Source organism: Lynx rufus, unplaced genomic scaffold (genome assembly GCF_022079265.1).
Source record: "Lynx rufus isolate CCGP_SWC_20201006 ecotype Redwood Valley unplaced genomic scaffold, mLynRuf1.p SCAF_1, whole genome shotgun sequence".
Lineage (NCBI taxonomy): Eukaryota > Metazoa > Chordata > Mammalia > Carnivora > Felidae > Lynx > Lynx rufus.
Genome location: NW_025814823.1, coordinates 202,382,208 through 202,404,609, shown reverse-complemented (window position 1 = coordinate 202,404,609; position 22,402 = coordinate 202,382,208). Strand labels below are relative to the sequence as shown.

Sequence of the window (22,402 nt, the reverse complement as noted above, 5' to 3'; positions counted from 1 at the left end):
ATTAACAAAAAAAAAGAGAAGAACCATATGATCCTGTCAATCGATGCAGAAAAGGCCTTTGATAAAATCCAGCACCCTTTCTTAATAAAAACCCTTGAGAAAGTCGGGATAGAAGGAACATACTTAAAGATCATAAAAGCCATTTATGAAAAGCCCACAGCTAACATCATCCTCAACGGGGAAAAACTGAGAGCTTTTTCCCTGAGATCAGGAACACGACAGGGATGCCCACTCTCACCGTTGTTATTTAACATAGTGCTGGAAGTTCTAGCATCAGCAATCAGACAACAAAAGGAAATCAAAGGCATCAAAATTGGCAAAGATGAAGTCAAGCTTTCGCTTTTTGCAGATGACATGATATTATACATGGAAAATCCGATAGACTCCACCAAAAGTCTGCTAGAACTGATACATGAATTCAGCAAAGTTGCAGGATACAAAATCAATGTACAAAAATCAGTTGCATTCTTATACACTAACAATGAAGCAACAGAAAGACAAATAAAGAAACTGATCCCATTCACAATTGCACCAAAAAGCATAAAATACCTAGGAATAAATCTAACCAAAGATGTAAAGGATCTGTATGCTGAAAACTATAGAAAGCTTATGAAGGTAATTGAAGAAGATTTAAAGAAATGGAAAGACATTCCCTGCTCATGGATTGGAAAAATAAATATTGTCAAAATGTCAATACTACCCAAAGCTATCTACACATTCAATGCAATCCCAATCAAAATTGCACCAGCATTCTTCTCGAAACTAGAACAAGCAATCCTAAAATTCATATGGAACCACAAAAGGCCCCGAATAGCCAAAGGAATTTTGAAGAAGAAGACCAAAGCAGGAGGCATCACAATCCCAGACTTCAGCCTCTACTACAAAGCTGTCATCATCAAGACAGCATGGTATTGGCACAAAAACAGACACACAGACCAATGGAATAGAATAGAAACCCCAGAACTAGACCCACAAACATATGGCCAACTCATCTTTGACAAAGCAGGAAAGAACATCCAATGGAAAAAAGACAGCCTCTTTAACAAATGGTGCTGGGAGAACTGGACAGCAACATGCAGAAGGTTGAAACTAGACCACTTTCTCACACCATTTACAAAAATAAACTCAAAATGGATAAAGGACCTAAATGTGAGACAGGAAACCATCAGAACCTTAGAGGAGAAAGCAGGAAAAGACCTCTCTGACCTCAGCCGTAGCAATCTCTTACTCGACACATCCCCAAAGGCAAGGGAATTAAAAGCAAAAGTGAATTACTGGGACCTTATGAAGATAAAAAGCTTCTGCACAGCAAAGGAAACAACCAACAAAACTAAAAGACAACCAACGGAATGGGAAAAGATATTTGCAAATGACATATCGGACAAAGGGCTAGTATCTAAAATCTATAAAGAGCTCACCAAACTCCACACCCGAAAAACAAATAACCCAGTGAAGAAATGGGCAGAAAACATGAATAGACACTTCTCTAAAGAAGACATCCAGATGGCCAACAGGCACATGAAAAGATGTTCAGCGTCGCTCCTTATCAGGGAAATACAAATCAAAACCACACTCAGGTATCACCTCACGCCAGTCAGAGTGGCCAAAATGAACAAATCAGGAGACTATAGATGCTGGAGAGGATGTGGAGAAACGGGAACTCTCTTGCACTGTTGGTGGGAATGCAAATTGGTGCAGCCGCTCTGGAAAACAGTGTGGAGGTTCCTCAGAAAATTAAAAATAGACCTACCCTATGACCCAGCAATAGCACTGCTAGGAATCTACCCAAGGGATACAGGAGTACTGATGCATAGGGGCACTTGTACCCCAATGTTCATAGCAGCACTCTCAACAATAGCCAAATTATGGAAAGAGCCTAAATGTCCATCAACTGATGAATGGATAAAGAAATTGTGGTTTATATACACAATGGAATACTACATGGCAATGAGAAAAAATGAAATATGGCCTTTTGTAGCAACGTGGATGGAACTGGAGAGTGTGATGCTAAGTGAAATAAGCCATACAGAGAAAGACAGATACCATATGGTTTCACTCTTATGTGGATCCTGAGAAACTCAACAGGAACCCATGGGGGAGGGGAAGGGAGAAAAAAAAAAAGACGTTAGAGTGGGAGAGAGCCAAAGCATAAGAGACTGTTAAAAACTGAGAACAAACTGAGGGTTGATGGGGGGTGGGAGGGAGGGGCGGGTGGGTGATGGGTATTGAGGAGGGCACCTTTTGGGATGAGCACTGGGTGTTGTATGGAAACCAATTTGTCAATAAACTTCATAAAAAAAAAAAAAAAAAAAAAAAAGAAATGTTAAGTGGTTAGTTAAAAAAAATAACTTTAATAAACAATTCTGGTTATTTTAAAAAAAAAAAAAAAAAAAAAAAAAAAAAAAAGTATATAATAAGGGGCACCTGGGTGGCTTAGTCGGTTGGGTATATGACTTTGGCTCAGGTCATAATCTCACAGCTTGTGGGTTCGAGCCCCACGTCGGGCTTTGTGCTGACAGCTCAGAGCCTGGAGCCTGCTTCAGATTCTGTGCTTCCGTCTCCCTCTGCCCCTCCCCGGCTCGTGCTCTGTCTCTCTCGGCCTCTCAAAAAATAAATGTTAAAAAAAAATTGTTTAATGCATGTAAGAAAAGTATGTATGTGTATGTATACGTGTGTCTGTATACACACACACACACACACACACACACAAAGTCTCCAAGTCTTCCCTTTGGAATCCGTCAAGCTCTAGGAACTATGTGACTGGTGTTATATAAGCACAGCTTAGTCTCAAAATTTTTGGAATTTTATGCATCAAAAGTCAGGGAAATACTAGAAAATGTAGATGGCTTCTACACAAATGAAGCCGGGTTTACCAACCATAATTCAAAGATTCAGCAATATGATGGAAAATGTTATAAAATTAGCCAAGAAAAGATGTTAGTTAAACTTCATTAAACGAAGTTCCTGCTGGCCACTTAGTACCAGGTATAACGGTTATTTCTCTACTTTCTAAACTGACTTGAAATCATTTCAAATAACCATTTAAAAGGGACATGGTTCCATTTGAATTTTAGAAAGGCACATTTCTTCTTGTTTTCAACAATGTAGCCTTTAATTTGAGGGTATAGCATTGAGTAATAATCCATCAACTAAATACCTTTTTATACAACATAAGGAATAGGAGGTACTGTAATAACTGTTCATATCAGTTAGAGAGAAAATACAACTAATAGTTAAACTGTTTTAGTAATAAAACAGGTTACTATTATTTCCAGATAACTAAAACAAAATTAATCCAACACTGTAGTAGTAGATTATCATATTTTTGATAACCAGAATCTGAATACCATTCCCGTACGTGTAAGTTTTAATGAGAAGCAAAGCCCCCTCAGTCACTATGTAAGCCGAAAAACCAGATATTTCTTCTACCTCTCTGAGGGTAAGGGCATGGCCACTTGACAAATCACATCCTCCCATCCAGGACTTTAAAATTAGAGAGAATGACTTAAGGCCCTACAATTAATTGAGAAATTAATCACACAGCAATGGCAAACATCTAGCAATGATAGGATATGTGTTCATATAGTCATTCATTCAAAACTGATTTACTACGTGCCTTTCATTCATCCATTCATTCACAATTGTACTAAAAATCTACTAGGTGCCTTTACTCTGAGCATTGATATCAAGAGTACAGTACTAGCAACAATATCTTAACCAGATGATTTCAGGGTTTCTTGCTGTCTGCCCTCCTTAGGTCTTTGGCATATTCTAGACTTTGGTTTCCATCCGAATCATAAACCTGGAGAAATAGAAAGCCTGGGGGACAAGCTTTTTGACATTGGTGTGGGCAATGATTTCATGGATATGACCAACAAAAACAAATATAAACATGTGGAACTATAGCAAACTAATAGGTTTCTGTATAGTAGGGCTACGCAGGTGGCTCAGTTGGTTAAGCATCTGACTCTTGATTTATTTAGGCTTAGGTCATGATCTCAGGGTCATGAGATAGAGCCCCGTGTTGGGTTCCACACTGAGTGTGGAGCCTGCTCAAGACTCTCTCCCCCCTGCCCCTCTCCACTGCTCACTCTCAATCTCTCTCTCTAAAATAAATAAATAAATAAATTGAATTGAAATGAAATGAAATGAAATGAAATGAAATGAAATGAAATGAAATAAAATAAAATAAAAACAGGCAAAGGAGCTGAATAAACATTTCTCGAAAGAAGAGATACAAACGGCCAACAAATACTTAAGAAAAGGGAACTCCTGTACACTGTGAGTGGGAATGTAAGTTGGTTTAGCCAGTTTGGAAAACAGTATGGAGATTCCTCAAAAAATTAAAAACAGAACTGCCATATGATCCAGCAATCCCATTTCTGGGTAAATACCTAAAGGAAATGAAATCAGGATTTCAAAGAGATATCAGCACTGCCATGCTCACTGCAGCATTGTTCACGAGAGCTAAGATGTGGAAACAACCCAAGTGCCCATAGAAAGAAGGATGGATAAAAAGGATGGAACATTATTCAGCTGTGAGAAAGAAGGAAACTCTGCCTTTGATGATAACAGGGATGAACCTGGAGGACATTATGCTAAGTGAAATAAGCCAGACAGGAAGAGACAAATACTGTATAGTTTCACTTTTATGTGGAATCTAAAAATAGAAAGAAAAAAGTTGAACTTGTAGAAGCAGAGAGAGTAGACGGATGGTTACCAGGGATTGGAGGAGTGGGGGAAATGAGGAGATGCTGGTCAAAAGGTACAAAGCCGCAATTCTGCAGGGTAAGACTAGAGAGCTAATGTACAGCATAAAGACTACACTTAGTAACACCGTACTGAACACTGCAAATATGCTAAGACAGTAAATTTCAGGTGTGCCCATCATACAAAAAAACCAACTTTGTGAGATGCTATGTTAATTCATTGACTATAGCAACATTTCACTATATATGTAAAACAAATCAGTATGCTGCACACCCTAAATACATACAATTTTTATTTTCTTATTTTTTTTTCTTTTTTTTTTAAATTTGCATCCAAATTAGTCAGCATATAGTGCACCAATGATTTCAGGAGTAGATTCCTTAGTGCCCCTTACCCATTTAGCCCATCCCCCCTCCCACACCCCCTACAATAACCCTGTTTGTTTTCCATATTTATGAGTCTCTTATGTTTTGTCCCACTCCCTGCTTTTATATTATTTTTGTTTCCCTTCCCTTATGTTCATCTGTTTTGTCTCTTAAAGTCCTCGTATGAGTGAAGTCATATGATTTTCGTCTTTCTCTGACTAATTTCACTTAGCATAATACCCTCCAGTTCCATCCACATAGTTGCAAATGGCAAGATTTCATTGTTTTTGATTGCCAAGTAATAATCCATTGTGTATATATACCACATCTTCTTTATCCATTCATCCATCCAATGGACATTTGGGCTCTTTCCATACTTTGGCTATTGTCAATAGTGCTGCTATAAACATGGGGGTGCATGTGTCCCTTCAAAACAGCACACCTGTATCCCTTGGATAAATATGTAGTAGTGCAATTGCTGGGTCATAGGGTATATTTCTTTAATATATTTTAAAAAGGAAAAAAATGAATTGTAATAGATATTCTAAGTCGAATGAGATTTAAATCACAGGTGATAATATAATATCAGAAAATCATTCATTCCCCTCCAAATTATTCTACAGATTCAGTGAAAAATCAGTCAAAAACCAAGCAGTATTTGTTGTGGAATTTGATTCCAAAAAAATCTACATGAAAGAGTAAAAATACAGGACATTGGAAAACCTATTAAAAAGAAAAGAACAAAGATATAAAGATGTATCATAATGTTTCACAACATTAATATTAATGTATTCATGATGCTAGAAAACACCAAGAAATTAATGGAATAAAATTTCTGGATTGCAACTTGGAAACTATTAGTGGTCAAGAAGTCAAGATAACAGTTACCACGAGATTTGTTTTTTAATGAATTAGAAGAGAAGAGAAATTATCAGTGTAACACAACTATTAGGTGTGGGCATAGCTTAATGAACATTTTGTTTAGTGTGTGTGTGCATGTGTGTGTGCTGCGTGTGCATGGGTGGTGAATCAGGTTATAAGGTAAATTCATTTCTTACTGTGCCCAACTCTATAAAATGTCCAAAACACATTGAAACAATAAAGGAACAGAATAGCACATGGGAATTTGGAATATGATTAGGGTGATGTTTCAAAGCTAAAGGAAGAAGGAGAACTATTCAATACTGAGGGTTGAGACAATGGCTATCTACATAAAAATAATTTAATAAAGTTAGTGCCCTATCACGCACAGTAAATAAAAGTACATTTCAAATGGATTGAAAACTGAAAGGTGAAAAACTCCTATGAAAATACTTCTATAAAAATGATAGGAGAAAACAAAAACAGTGAAACTTCCTCACAATAAAAAACACCATGCAAATGTTTAAAGACAACTGGGAGACAGTATTTGTAATTTCAATAAAAAGTACAAATCAGTACTTAAAATTTATAGCTGTCTTCCAGACATCAATTTAAAAATATATAAGCCCAATAGATAAATGGATACAGGACGTTAACGAACACACATATTCATATATATAAGTATGTCCAACTCCAAAATGCAAATTAAAACAAAAGTGATACAGCTTTTAGCGCTCATGCTGCCAAAAACCAAAGAGTTTAATAATATCAAGTGCTGGTTAGGATCGAGGGAGAATTACAGTCAAATATGGGACTAAGGGAGAGGTAAACTGTCACTTTAGAGGGCAAATTGCAAGTCTGTATTAAAATTAAAATGCACACAATTTCTGATTCAGCAATTCTACTATGTGGTATTATCCCTAGAGGAGCACATGCAGTCATGCCCAGAGAGAGAGATGTAGAAAGAAGTGTTCATTATTGAATGGTTTACAATAGAATAAAAGTTCAACAAACTGGGGTACATTGAGAGGAAAATGTCTAAGAAGGCTGGTGTATTTATACTGTGTGCACAAGTAAAAGAAACAAGCTATGCCCATGTAATATGGCTAGATCTCCAAGAATTAATACTGAATGATAACAGAAAGCAATATGCAGAACAATACATTTGGGTTTAAAACACTAATTTTAAAGAATACAAAACAATGCACACAGTACTCTATAGTCTCTATGAATACAAACACACACACACACACACACACATTGAACAGAGGTTACTCCTGGAGAGGAGAGACTTGAGACAGAAGCAGGGGTTGTGCAAAAGGGCTTTGACTTCCTCTGACAAGTTGTTTTCAACACCAGAAATTCTATTTGGCTATTTTTCAAACATGCTTTGTCTTTTTTTTTTTTTTTGATAGCGTAATATTTTCTCATGTTTTAATATTTCTTCTTCTATACCTCTACCTACTATTTCTATGATATAACAACTCTAGACAATCTAATCCTGCTGTTCCTCAGTTGACTCCCAGTCTTGGGGACTACTCCACTGTATTTTGTATTTCTGACTTGTAAGTCTTCAGTAGAGATTCCACAGCCAGAGCAGGCGATGTGTCCTTCCATAAAGTTTTTTCATTTGCTTCTCTGCAGAATTAATACCTGCCAGGGTCATGTTTGTGTTATTTTTCAGCTTGCAGGCTCCTGTATAATCCAAGTAATGTAAATGTGCACTCTAAATCTCATTGAGGGCAGGCCCTTGACTTTGAGTACTCAGGGTCTTTGTTTTTGATGCAGAACAAGGCTAAACCAAGGCTAAAATCATGGCCTGGTGCTAACCCACTGTTCCCCACCCCTTCTCACTTCCTAGGCCAAACCTCTTTTCACTGTATTTCTAGCTTTCTGGCAGTTTTCAGTTCCACCTTTCTGGAAGGATCGGCTTTCTGGGGATTTTCAGTTCGAGCTCCCCTCCTTGCTTAGATTCAAGGCCTTATTCTCAGATCTGTGGCTCTTGGAACTCAAATACCTTGTTGACAAACACAAAGAAAACCAACACATCAGTTCACAAACTTGATGCCTGGTCATCAGTTTTGGCTGGCAGATATTGTTTTTACTTTTTTGTGTACTTAACTAAATACTTAAAAGAATGTTTGAGATATTTTAAATTTTCTAGATATGGTAGGAGGATTTTCAGATTCCCTAATTTACTATATTGCTGGAAATAAAAGGTTACAATATTTTTTTAATGTTTATTTATTATTGAGAGGCAGAGAGAGACAGAGCATGAGTATGGGAGGGGCAGGGTCTGAGGGAGGCACAGAAGCCAAGACAGGCTCCAGGCTCTGAGCTGTCAACACAGAGCCTGATGCAGGGCCTGAACCCACAAACCGGGAGACCATGACCTAAGCCAAAGTCGGACACTCAACCAACTGAGCCACCCAGGCGCCCCAAAATGTTTCAATATTTTTGAAAATCAACTCACTTTTACTTATGTAATTAAAAATTAATTTAAAGTGCTAAATACAAGGGTGCCTGGGTGGCTTAGTCAGTTAAGCATTCGACTTCAGCTCAGGTCACGATCTCTCGTTTCATGAGTTTGAGTCCCACGTCAGGCTCTGTGCTATCAGGAGCTTGCTTCTGATTCTGTGTCTTCCTCTTTCTCTGCCCCTCTCCCGCTCACACTCTGTCTCTTTCTGTCAAAAATAAATAAACATTAAAAAAAAAAAAACCTAAAATGCTAAATACATATCAGAGAAACAGAAACTACTTCTCTATATGTGCTTCATTGAAGATGTAGCTTTTGACTTAATTCTGAAAGACTGGGAAGATTTGAATGTAAGCAGCAGACAAGGGAAGAGATGGGACTATATCCTATCAGGTTCCCTGTCCCACTTATGCTAGGATGTCCCGTCCCTGCTCCTTACCACCATCATCGAACTTTTTCATTAGATTCTTCACCCAATGTTAACAACCACGTGATTATTAAATCATTTGTCTTCTCATGTTGACGGGGTGGGGCACAGTTACACAGCTGTTCTTTAGGTATAGAGCAGTGGTTCTCAACTGGGCAGATTTTGCCTCCCCAGGGGACATGTGGGTGGCACTGTGTGGAGAGCTTTTTGGTTGCCACGACTTGGTGAGTGCTACTCAAATCTAGTAGGTAGAGGCCAGGGATGCTACCAAACATCCTCCAGTGCCCCCCAGTAGCCCCACTGCCCCTACAACAAAGAATTATCCCGTTTAAAAGGTCAGTATTTCTGCTAATGAGAAACCATGGTGAATGCGTGCAGCTACTGCCACTTATATCACTACGGTGGCTCCCTCTTCCATATCTTTCTGTCACTCTGAATGCTAATATTCACTTTGTTTTTCTCTGTACATCAGCAGCATCTGCAGAAGGTGTGATGACTGAGAGTCCGGCCCTGAGAAACATCACACCCATCTGAACCTCCTCAGAATCATTCTAAGGTCTTCTCTGCCACAAGGGGTCTGAGCAGCCAAATATAAGGGACTCATTATTCTTTTTCTTTTTCGACTAAAAAGTCCATTTCTTTTTCTCTCTTCCTGAATCCTTTTTCTCAATCTCATGGACCAGGTTAGAGTCTGAGAGGTCCTAACCCTGACTTCTTGCCTCTAGCTCTAGGCAACACGCCTAACTTCCTTTCCCGACCTTAATGACTCTTCTCAAATTTCACTCCATACCTTAATTTAAATATCTATTCCATTAGTGACTGCTTTGTCTGACTCCCCGTTTCACCAGGACCTTGCCAGGCCAGCTGCTAACATTTCAACATGGCAAATAAAATTTGTCATCAGGGAGAGCCTACCCCAACATTACCAGGGTGGTCAAGAAAACTGTCCGCGTATGTTTTGATTTTAACCTCTTTAGTTAAACTATAACACATTGATTGAGATACCAAACACTGTAATATGCAGAGGGAAAGAAAAAAGAATAAAGTAACAATAAAGAAAACACTCTAACTGCTGTAACACAAACAATGAATTTCAAACACCGACAATGGAAAAATTAGTGATGTAAAAAAAAAAAAAAGTCCATTATCAAAAGAGCAGTTTTAAAAGCCCAATGATATCAGAAAAGGGGAAAAAAAGGGGAAAAAAAGAAAACCTCTTATTCTTAATCAGTTATACTTTCACAAATATATTCATTATCTCCACAAATGTAATTTCTATAACAAATGTATTTAAGAATAAGGTAATTAAAATATTTGTTTTCATTGTTTTTGAAACTTTATATATTTTCAAAAATAATGTAAGTTTCCTTAAAATAGGTATAACTGTTTTTTTTTTAATTTTTTTTTCAACGTTTATTTATTTTTGGGACAGAGAGAGACAGAGCATGAACGGGGGAGGGGCAGAGAGAGAGGGAGACACAGAATCGGAAACAGGCTCCAGGCTCCGAGCCATCAGCCCAGAGCCTGACGCGGGGCTCGAACTCCAGGACCGCGAGATCGTGACCTGGCTGAAGTTGGACGCTTAACCGACTGCGCCACCCAGGCGCCCCGGTATAACTGTTTTAATAATACCGTTGAGGGAAATGGATAATTGGACATTAAGAAAGACAGCATATATACTGATTAATAGCATGGCCCCCGGCAGCACACTTCCTGGATTCAAAACCACGCTTCAACTTCTCATCTGGGACCTCAGTCAATTCACTTGATTTCATTGTGCCTCCTTTTCCTCATCTGCAAATTGCAGATAGTAATAGTACCCACTGCACAGAGTTGTTATGAGGACTGAGCTACATTATATTTAGAAATATATACATTGTCTGTAGTCAATCAATCCCATGTGTCTGTTAAGTAAATAATTAGCAACATTTTAAAAACATAAAATAAGTAAATGGTCAGGCTTCCATGAATCAAAGGTCATGTTTTCCATTCTTCCAGGCACAGGATCCTGGGTTTCCCAAGTCTCTAGCATCTTTGGTAAGTAAGCATGCTAGGAGCTGGGCCAGTGTCGTCACGATGGTCCAAAATGTGCAACTAATGTATTATATTTGAATCTCTCCACAAGAAACATTTTATCTCCTAACAGAGAGATCCATTTCTAAAAGGGCCTGAGGGAAAGAGAAAATAATAAGGACAACCTAGAAATGTAAGTGCCGTTCAAGTACACAATAATATCACAGTATGAAAACATTCCACTCATAAAGTGGATTAAAAATCCTAGTGACAGCAATAAGAAGAAAGCCCATGGTTCCTAATGAGCTTAAACACATCTTCAGACTTAACTTCTGTACTTCAGTAAAGGTGGTCCCTAACACCAAGCATTTCGATGGGCAGGAACCATGAGAACAACCCTACATGAAGACGCAACCAGCTCAAAAGTCCACTGTTTCAAAATCAACGTCAAATCTTTTCTTTTGTCGAATAAAAATGAATCCAGATTTACCTAAGGAGAGATTTTATTCAAAGAGTCTACTGCGGTAAGGAAGATGCTCCAGACTTTGGATATGTCTGCAAGTATCTCAGAACCAAACAGAAAACACTTTCCTTTTACAGGAAGCAGGGGTGTGGGGCGGGGAGGGGGGGGCAGGTCAGTGGGCACTTTTGAGGGGAAACAGAACAAACTGGTGGATGGAGGCAGCATGATCGGGCTGTGCTCAGGCCTCGTGCTTGCTCAGACTTGGGGCAGACCAAAGTTCAGGGGCCCGGGAGGAAGAAAAAGCCTGACTAAAGCTTGATCAAGCCAAGGCAGATGATAACTAATAGACCACTGTGAGTGCTAGGTCTCTTCCGAATGGCAGGAATACTGGTTTTAATAGAAGAATTAGAATAAAAGAGTAGTTAGGAGTTAAACCCTCCAAATGGGTTAAGTAAGTAAATAACCAGCCCAATACCAACTGAAAAGTCCACTTTTTTCTCTCTTCCCGGACACCGACCCTTTTTTTCTCAGGGTCCTTACTGGGTAAGTGAGGGGCATGATGTTGCCAACATCACCTGGCTTGTCAAAGGATTTGCAAGCTTAGGTTCTCATATGGGTCTGTCTTGAAGAAACATTTCATCTGACGAGGAAAATCAACAAGTAGAACATGCAAAAAGTAAAAAATTAGGTAACAACACAAGACACAATTACGTTTTACAATTAAGGATAATTCCAAATACTGGAATAGAGACTGAGAACAAACAGTTGTACAAAGTCATAAGAAATGGTCTCCAAAAAAAGGTCAGTGCAAACATACTGCAAAAAGGTCAGTATCAGAGGGGAGATGTGGGAAGCATACTGTTTGTATGAGAAAAAGAGAAACAGTTCTTAAGACAAAAGGACAGTTAAAGACTAGACACGTATTGGATAAAACATGCTATTGACCCAATAAATGGGTTTACAATATTTTAAATTCTAGTTATACTTTTAACATTGTTACTAAAACAGACAACTACTCTTACTCATTTAAAAAAATCTGAGATTACTTTTGAAATACTGGAATCCAAAACTGTGAAAACGAAAGCAGAGCTGAGTTTCAGCATAGAATACTTTACTCATTTTTCCACAGGACTGTCATTGACTCATTTAGGAGCATCTTTCATTTCCCTGCCTAAAGGTCTCCCAGGACCTCCTCAATGCAGAGATTTGAATGGACGTACCAGCAAGAATTGATGAAAACGTACGAGCATCTGCCAATCAAAATGAACCTTCCCTTCCTCTCTGGCGTCCCTCTTCTAGAGAGGCTTCCTTAACCTTCCCACGTCTGACCAGCTGCCCCCTCCCTGCACACCAAGCACATTGCCCTCTTTGCCTTAGACTCCTACATGCTCCCTTCTAATTGGATGAGGTACTGGTATGTTTCTCCCATCAGACCATGAGCAGGGATTAATACCTCATGAAGCAAAATGCAGTCACTTAATCAAACACAAAAACTTTGGGGGGGGGCACTGTATTATTTGAAATGTGGTACATTTACCGGTCAGTGATATGTTATGACTCTCCAAGGAAAGGTTAGAATACTTTGTCATCATTTCACCTCGGATGGGTAGACTTGTCAAAGGTGAAGCTGTAAGAAAAAGATCAGGTGACTACATATTATTATCAAGATGAAACAATATTTTACTTATTTTTCCACAGGACTGACATCAACTCATTTAGGAGCATCTTTCATTTCCCTGCCTAAAGGTCTCCCAGGACCTCCTCAATGCAGAGATTTGAATGGACGCACCAGCAAGAATTGATGAAAACGTACGAGCATCTGCCAATCAAAATGAACCTTCCATTCTTCTCTGGCGTCCCTCTTCTAGAGAGGCTTCCTTAACCTTCCCACGTCTGACAAGCTGCCCCCTCCCTGCACACCAAGCACATTGCCCTCTTTGCCTTAGACTCCTACATGCTCCCTTCTAATTGGATGAGGTACTGGTGTGTTTCTCCCATCAGACCATGAGCAGGGATTAATACCTCATGAAGCAAAATGCAGTCACTTAATCAAACACAAAAACTTTGGGGGGCACTGTATTATTTGAAATGTGGTACATTTACCGGTCAATGATATGTTATGACTCTCCAAGGAAAGGTTAGAATACTTTGTCAACATTTCTTCTTGGATGGGTAGACTTGTCAAAGGTGAAGCTGTAAGAAAAAGATCAGGTGACTACATATTATTACCAAGATGAAGCAATACTTTACTTATTTTTCCACAGGACTGTCATTGACTCATTTAGGAGCATCTTTCATTTCCCTGCCTAAAGGTCTCCCAGGACCTCCTCAATGCAGAGACATTTGAATGGACGTACCAGCAAGAATTGATGAAAACACACGAGCATCTGCCAATCAAAATGAACCTTCCCTTCCTCTCTGGCGTCCCTCTTCTAGAGAGGCTTCCTTAACCTTCCCACGTCTGACCAGCTGCCCCCTCCCTGCACACCAAGCACATTGCCCTCTTTGCCTTAGACTCCTACATGCTCCCTTCTAATTGGATGAGGTACTGGTATGTTTCTCCCATCAGACCATGAGCAGGGATTAATACCTCATGAAGCAAAATGCAGTCACTTAATCAAACACAAAAACTTTGGGGGGGGGCACTGTATTATTTGAAATGTGGTACATTTACCGGTCAGTGATATGTTATGACTCTCCAAGGAAAGGTTAGAATACTTTGTCATCATTTCACCTCGGATGGGTAGACTTGTCAAAGGTGAAGCTGTAAGAAAAAGATCAGGTGACTACATATTATTATCAAGATGAAACAATATTTTACTTATTTTTCCACAGAACTGACATCGACTCATTTAGGAGCATCTTTCATTTCCCTGCCTAAAGGTCTCCCAGGACCTCCTCAATGCAGAGATTTGAATGGACGTACCAGCAAGAATTGATGAAAACGTAAGAGCATCTGCCAATCAAAATGAACCTTCCCTTCCTCTCTGGCGTCCCTCTTCTAGAGAGGCTTCCTTAACCTTCCCACAACTGACCAGCTGCCCCCTCCCTGCACACCAAGCACATTGCCCTCTTTGCCTTAGACTCCTACATGCTCCCTTCTAATTGGATGAGGTACTGGTGTGTTTCTCCCATCAGACCATGAGCAGGGATTAACAGTTCATGAAGCAAAATTCAGTCACTTAATCAAACACAAAAACTTTGGGGGGCACTGTATTATTTGAAATGAGATACATTTACCTGTGGGTAGTATGTTATGACTCTCCAAGGAAAGGTTAGAATACTTTGTTATCCTTTCTTCTTCAATGGGTAGACTTGTCAAAGGTGAAACTGTAAGAAAAAGAACAGGTGGTTACATAGTATTATTAAGATGAAACAATACTTATTTTTCCACAGGACTGTCATTGACTCATTTGACAGCATCTTTCATTTCCCTGCCTAAAGGTCTCCCAGGACCTCCTCAATGCAGAGATTTGAATGGACGTACCAGCAAGAATTGATGAAAACGTAAGAGCATCTGCCAATCAAAATGAACCTTCCCTTCTTCTCTGGCGTCCCTCTTCTAGAGAGGCTTCCTTAACCTTCCCACATCTGACCAGCTGCCCCCTCCCTGCACACCAAGCACATTGCCCTCTTTGCCTTAGACTACTACATGCTCCCTTCTAATTGGATGAGGTACTGGTGTGTTTCTACCATCAGACTATGAACAGGGATTAACAGTTCATGAAGCAAAATTCAGTCACTTAATCAAAAGTAAAAACTCTGGGGGGGCACTGTATTATTTGAAATGAGATACATTTACCTGTGGGTGGTATGTTATGACTCTCCAAGGAAAGGTTAGAATACTTTGTTATCCTTTCTTCTTCAATGGGTAGACTTGTCAAAGGTGAAACTGTAAGAAAAAGAACAGGTGGTTACATAGTATTATCAAGCTATGTATTATCATACATACAAGCTAGTATGTAACAGCTAAAATGTTATATTGTATACTATTGAATGAAAAATGTTTCAGGAAGCTCCAATGAACTAGGTCTCATATGCTCCCAGAGATTCAGAAATATATGGAGCTATCAAATGTGACCAAATTTCCAACTTTTTCTATATTCTTTTTTTTTACTGAAAAATACCTACTGATTTATATCAAGTAGCTTTAAAAAAATTCATTGTCTTATCCTACCACTTGTAGTTTCTTTATAAAACATAAATGAAGACATTGAGGAATTAGATGAGTGGTAGAAAAGACAGACATGAAGAGGCAGAAAGAAAATGAGTAAACAAAGACAGAGAGACCATAATAAAGGGGCATTAAAAGAGGACAGAGAAGATACAATGAACACACAGTGAAGGTTTCTGTTTGTCTTCCAGTGACAGACCCAGCCGCCCTCTACCAAAGTGGCTTTTGGTTTTCCTCTGTCACTTCTTTCATCTTTTGAAAACCTTTATTGAAGAAGAAAATTTCCATTTCCACCTGGCCCACTCGTCTGGAGAGTGTATTCTGGTTACGGTTTCTTTGACTTCAAGGCACCTGAACTTACCTCCCATGAAAACCACCCCAACTCTATCAAGTAAGTCAAAAAAGGGAAAAAGGCTTATTTATGAGTGTAGTCTTGGCTGCATTCTTTCAACATCTCATTCAATTTAAATTAAACCTGAGCCTTTTTTTATTTCACTTTCTTAATTCTCTGCTCAGAAACTTACTCCTAGTGCAAGATTAGATTTCCAGTTCTTTTCTCATGTGCCTGAAAAATATTATCAAAATTAGTGATCACCTTTGTTGGTTCAGCTTATACACAGCTTTTACAATACTGCCTAATAAAAAATCTACCTAGCAGGACCTAGCTCTCCAATAAGCTGTATTCCAAAGGCTTGATCACTTCAACACAGCTTTGGAAGGTAGAATGCACTTCCTCCTTAATCCTTTAATGAAATTAATATGTAAATCATACCACGCTCTGACAATGATTATAAAGGAAAATATGCCCTGAGTTTCTCACTGGGCTATCAGGAATACAAAACATTTCTTCCACCCGCATCTAATATTCATTCATTTATATTCTCTCTCTCTCTCATTTTCTCTCGGTGTGTGTGTCTCCCCTCCTCTCTTTCCCTGTCTCTCTCTCTCTCTCACACACACATATACACACACACACACACACACACACACACACACACACACAGCCAAAAGGCTCTTATCATCATTCTTCTCCTGATAAAAAAAAAGTATTGTTTTTTCCATTCTTGAGCATAGCTCACTTAGAGGTTGTATTTAAGAGGAAATATCTCAGGAAGATGAAGGCGGATGTGATTGGCTTGTGGATCGGAAGCCAGGAGGGTGCGGATGGGAAGGAATGAGCTGTTCTAGATCATCTGTTCTGTGAAACTTGCAAAACATCAACTTGGATATCTTTGCTTCCTTGCCTGGGAGTTCTCTTTTCTTGGCCTAGCCTGCTGCAGAGCTGAATACAATCGTGAGGGTTCCCACTGCATTCTTTACCCCTAAAAAAGCCTATAATCCTTTGAAAATAATATCGCTAATAATACTAATAAACGATATGAGATGGTCTAATATCTGATATTTATTAGACCATATCATTTATTAGTAGTAGTAGTATTCGTACCACCAACAGCAATAAGAAAGTGACATAAGCTGAAAAAAGTGTTTTATTTCTAATTCTTATTTCACTTAAATAAGTAAATATGTAGAGCCCCTGATACATGCTTGATGCTGGTAAGGACAATGAGGCTGAGTAAACTTGGTCCCTCCAGGGTGACATGGGTCATATTAATATCGATTAAGCCCACAATGTGATTGAGAGTGATTAAAATTTCAGAGTGCCACCCACTGGCTGTATTGACTATAACTAGCTTGTGTATTTCCCAAATTGGCGTGTGAGCTGCAGAGTACGAAGCCAGGTTTCCATCTCTGAGGGACTCTGGTGATGGAACAGAGGTGGAGATAATGCCAAGGAGACGGGCTTGGAAGCTGGGGTCATTTTGCATTTCTCGATTTCAAGACCTGGATGGAAGAGCCCACCAGTATTCGAGCAAGAAGAGAAAAGAGGTCTAGGTGTGGCATGGGCAAAATCCAAGCTTACAGAAGCTGAAGGAATAGGAGGAAAAAGAAAAACCAAGCTTCAAGAGCAGGGAAGTTTGGGTAGCTCCAGAATGTGCTAACTGTTGTGACCACGGCCAGTCCATATATTAAAAATACAGACATCTGTAAACCAGCCGCCACCTGTATCCTAACTTTATACATTCATTTATCTTTTTTTTTTTAATTTTTTTTTCAACGTTTATTTATTTTTGGGACAGAGAGAGACAGAGCATGAACGGGGGAGGGGCAGAGAGAGAGGGAGACACAGAATCGGAAACAGGCTCCAGGCTCCGAGCCATCAGCCCAGAGCCTGACGCGGGGCTCGAACTCCAGGACCGCGAGATCGTGACCAGGCTGAAGTCGGACGCTTAACCGACTGCGCCACCCAGGCGCCCCTATACATTCATTTATCTTGATCAGGCTCCAGGTTCCACTGAACAAGCCCAAGTGCAAAAGGAAATGTGTAACTCTTGTGATGTTTTGCCTTGGGAACAGTCCCTTTAAGAGGCAAGGTACACAAACCTCTTGAGTGGAAAAAGCAGGGCAAGTCTCCGGAAGGTGTGAGAATAGTAACAGTGAGAAGTCCTTTGTTTTTAATCAAAAAAGTGGGAATGTAAACCTTACTGCTTTCAGTAGGAGGACACTGGCAGGAGGCTGATTCAGCTGAGGTTGATGTTTAAAGGAAACTGGCAGGAGAGTCAGGCAGATTGGTTTGAATACTTTTCCAAAAGGATTAGGCTGAGTCGCAGAAAGAAATTCAAAATGGAGAGGCAGGAACTTTGTATCCTAATCCAAGTGCTGCCTCTGACTTGTTACCTGGGGTTTCATTTCATGGAGGAAACAGGAGGGATCAGAAAAGTTGTATAATATTGAGTGACGGTACCAAGATCATAGCATACATTCCTCAATGTATCCTGCTCACCCCTTTCTTAACCGTTGCTGGAGATTTTCCACTTGACATTCTTTTATAGGTAGTGGCCAAAATGCCACATGAAATAGTAACATCTAGTAGTTTTTTCTTTTTTTAAAATTTTTTAATGTTTATTCATTTTTGCAAGACAGAGAGAAACAGAGCACAAGTAGTGGTGGGCAGAGAGAGAGGGAGACACAGAATCTGAAACAGGCTCCAGGCTCAGAGCTGTCAGCACAGAGTCCGACGCGGGGCTTGAACTCACGGACCACGAGATCATGACCTGAGCCGAAGTCGGATGCTCAACCGACCGAGCCACCTAGGCACCCCACATCTAATAGTTTTTCTAAGGATTAAAGATTTTTCTCCCTCTGCAGGGGCAATGGGACATGAGGGTGTTGCATCAAAGAACTGAGTAACATCCTAATTTTCAACTATTGTTAGGTTCATGTAAGATAGCAAAATGGTCTCTACTTAAATATCTTTCACATATTATATTTTAAAATAGACATTGCTAGATGGGTTTATAATTTATACTATTAACATTTTTAAATGAAATAAACATGTTCTAATTTCTACTTAAAATATTAAGGTAACATTTTCACATATTTAATTCTGGAGCTCCATTTTAATTGAAGTAAATTGGGAAGATAAAGAAGAGGGTAAGTAACACTAGAACACTGCATTGGGTCTTAAGATTTGCTTTCACCTGTATCAGAAAATAAGTTCAACCGTACCTCTGTTTAAGAATAAGCATTTTCTCTAAATCCCTCCCCCCCCCAATCTCTTTATTATATTTTACAATCTTGGAAGGACTTCATTTAGAGAAAGGTGTAAGTAAAAGCCATTATTAGGATAAATATTCTCTCTCTTTTTCTCTCTCCTCCAAATAATGTGTTGATTGCTATCAATATGTATAACTAACATTGTTTTTAATAAATCTTAATTTTAGCATTGTCTGATACACAGCATTATAAACGTGCAGCCCAATTACAAAAAGACTATAAACTAGGAATGGATAATATATACTATTTATACAACAGAGGTTTGGAACTCAGAATATATTTCCTCATGGAAGCAATGCTATATATAACCATGAGATCCCATGCCAAATTGCAAAAGCCTTTTAAGCCATGATATGACTAAACTATAGCATTAAAATATCGAATTACCAATATTTCTAATAAACAGTGCTTTTAGAATTTTACTTCTGGATTCAAGGAATATGGTATTCCTATCCCCTGTCTGTAACAGGAATAGTAGAAAGAAGAGGAGAATAAGACTATATTGATCCCAGACACATAATCCAGAGAGAGTTTGTCAAAAGAGAAAAGAAGGTTTGACAAAAAATAAATTCCTGATGGGGACATTTACAAGTCAGACTTTCTAAGTCAGGGACAGATAAAAAAACAAACAGGGAACTCATATTTTTTCTACATAGAATGAGAACCATTGGACAAAAAGGCCATTTTTAGACCAGCAAAAACAAACAAACAAACAAAAAGCTGAAGAACAATTAAAAAGCCTAATGGCAAGAACAGTGTGCTCTTTTACAGAGCCTTGTAAAACTGTTTTTAAGACTTGGCCACACTGAAATATAAACAAATTGATCCTTTCGTTTCTTTTAAGTATGATTTTCGCAGTAAAATATATTTTGAAGGGCAGTGTGAAAACTCTTGTTTCAAACTACCTCTAAATGGCCATTAAGATATTTTAAATGCTTTGTTGTTTTTTTTTAACGTTTATTTATTTTTGAGACAGAGAGAGACAGAGCATGAACAGGGGAGGGTCAGAGAGAGAGGGAGACACAGAATCGGAAGCAGGCTCCAGGCTCCGGGCCATCAGCCCAGAGCCCGACACGGGGCTCGAACTCACGGACCGTGAGATCGTGACCTGAGCTGAAGTCGGACGCTTAACCGACTGAGCCACCCAGGCGCCCCCCCGGCCATTAAGATATTTTAACAGTGAAACTTAGGCCAAAAAAAAAACTCTTAAAAAATAAAACCCCCAAGGTTTGACTGTGGGTTTGTCGAATGTGTCACCCACGAGATTATTCTTTAATGAGACTTACATTCTGTTCAGTGGTTCTCAGCTTGGGCTGACCTTTGCCTCCACAGGCCATCCGATATTCCGGAGGTCACAAAATGGAGGCCGTACCACTTGTATCTAATAGGTTACAGTAGTTTTCTAGTAATGCCACACAAATTACCACAATGTAGCAAATTACCACAATAGAAGTTTATCCTCTCACAGTTCTAGAGGCTAGAAGGCTGAAATCACGGTGCAGGGTTTTGCCCCTTCTGCAGGCTTTAGAGAAGAATCCTTGCCTCTTCCTGGCTGTTGGCGGTTGCCGGTAATCCTTGGCATTCGTTGGCTGATAGCTGCATCAGCCCAATCTTTGGCTCTGTCTTCACAGGGCCATCTTTCTTCTGTGTGTGTCTATCTCTGTATCCAAATCTCTCTCGTTTCTTTCACAAAGACCACAGTCATTGGGTTGAGGGTCTATCTTAATCTCCTATGACCTCCTTTTAACTCGATTACATCTACAAAGACCCTACTCTCAAATGCGGTCACATTCATGGGTACCAACAGCCAGGACTTGAACGTATCTTTTTTGGAGACACAACTCATGATATAGGAGAGGCCAGCGATGCTGCTGGGCATTCTAAAATGACAGCCCCCCACAATAGAGAATTATCAAGCCCCAAAAGTCATAATGCCAAGGTTGAGAAACCTTGATTTCAAAACAGGTACCTCCTTACTTCTGATTCTTCAATGTGATTATTTTTAGTAATCTTCAAATGGCCCTTTGGCCCTCAGGTCCTGTTCTATACACTTTAGGTGTAGATATTTTAAAGCAAGAACATCTCTTGCCACCTTTTTTGCCAGCCACACCCTCCTGCCAGGGGCCTTTTGAGGACCTTTCACAGACAGGCACTAAGGGATGGAAAGAGTTTTGAAACACAAACCAGGAAATCTATTATAGCTATTAGCTAGCTCCAGCCTCTTGGCTACATGAGGAAAGCACTTGGGTTCAAGATCAATCGAATGATGTATCTAAATTGCCTTTCAGGATGTCAGAACTATGTAATTATAAGGCTATTGAAAAAAAAAGATTCTATCTTTGGAGTGAAGATACATTAGTAATAATATAATCACAACTTTTTAAAAATAATTTTTTTAATGTTTATTTATTTTTGAGACAGAGAAAGACAGAGTGTGAGTGGGGGAGGGGCAGAGAGAGAGGGAGACACAGAATCCAAAGCGGGCTCCAGGCTCTGAGCTGTCAGCACAGAGCCTGATGCAGGGCTCAAACCCACGAACCGTGAGGTCATGACCTGAGTCAAAGTCAGATGCTAACTGACCAAGCCACCTAGGTGCCCCAATATAATCACAGCTTTAAAAGTTGCAGAAAAACATTATTTCCGATTAAAGGAAAAACACTATTTTCAAAGGTAACATCTATTATTTCTAACAATATATTATTTGAGATATTATATGTGAACAGTGACTATGTCTTATCAGGAGTAGGGGGTTTATTATTTTCATAGAATATTGTGAGGTTTTTTTCTTTTCTTTTAAAGATTTTATTTTAAGTAATCTACACCCAGCATAGGACTCAAACTTACAACTCTGAGATCAAGAGTCACGTGCTCTACCAACTGAGCCAGCCAGGTGCTCTGAGGTTTTTTCCTTCTATGTCACTGTGTGTGTCTTGTTTTTTATTTCTATGGTTCACATTATATTGTGAAATATGGAGGCCAGTGATACAAAAGTAATTTCAAAAGAATACACTGTAGGATGAACAGCCTCCACACTTACAATCTGTTTAAGGACAAAAACTCCTTTGAAAAATGATACTTAATTACATAAACTAATGACAGTTTCTCAACTCTCATTGTGGTTTAATGTCTATGTTAACTAAAGCTTTCCCAGAAAGAGTTGAAATTATTTTTTCTTTAAGTTTGTTTCTTTGTTGGTTTTGAGAGAGAGAGAGAGAGAGAGAGAGAGAGAGAGAGGGAGGGAGAATGGGGAAGGGGCAGAGATAGCGAGAGGGAGAGAGAGAGAATCCCAGGGAGGTTC

The 22,402-nt window shown here is 39.3% G+C and overlaps 1 protein-coding gene across 3 annotated transcripts in view; it reads right to left on the bottom strand.

Moving 5' to 3' along the window:
- The window catches only part of EMB (embigin), a 54,691-nt gene that overhangs the window by 27,001 nt on the left and 5,288 nt on the right, over positions 1–22,402 (bottom strand). For 2 of the 3 annotated variants that reach the window (XM_047092829.1, XM_047092814.1), the window contains exons 2-6: positions 15,118–15,207; positions 14,556–14,645; positions 13,990–14,079; positions 13,419–13,508; positions 12,853–12,942 (exon numbers count right to left, since the gene is read on the bottom strand). In XM_047092829.1, the coding sequence (XP_046948785.1) occupies positions 12,853–12,942; positions 13,419–13,508; positions 13,990–14,079; positions 14,556–14,645; positions 15,118–15,207 (450 nt within the window). The remainder of the gene's footprint in view (positions 1–12,852; positions 12,943–13,418; positions 13,509–13,989; positions 14,080–14,555; positions 14,646–15,117; positions 15,208–22,402) is intronic. The other variant, XM_047092823.1, reaches the window with a different exon arrangement.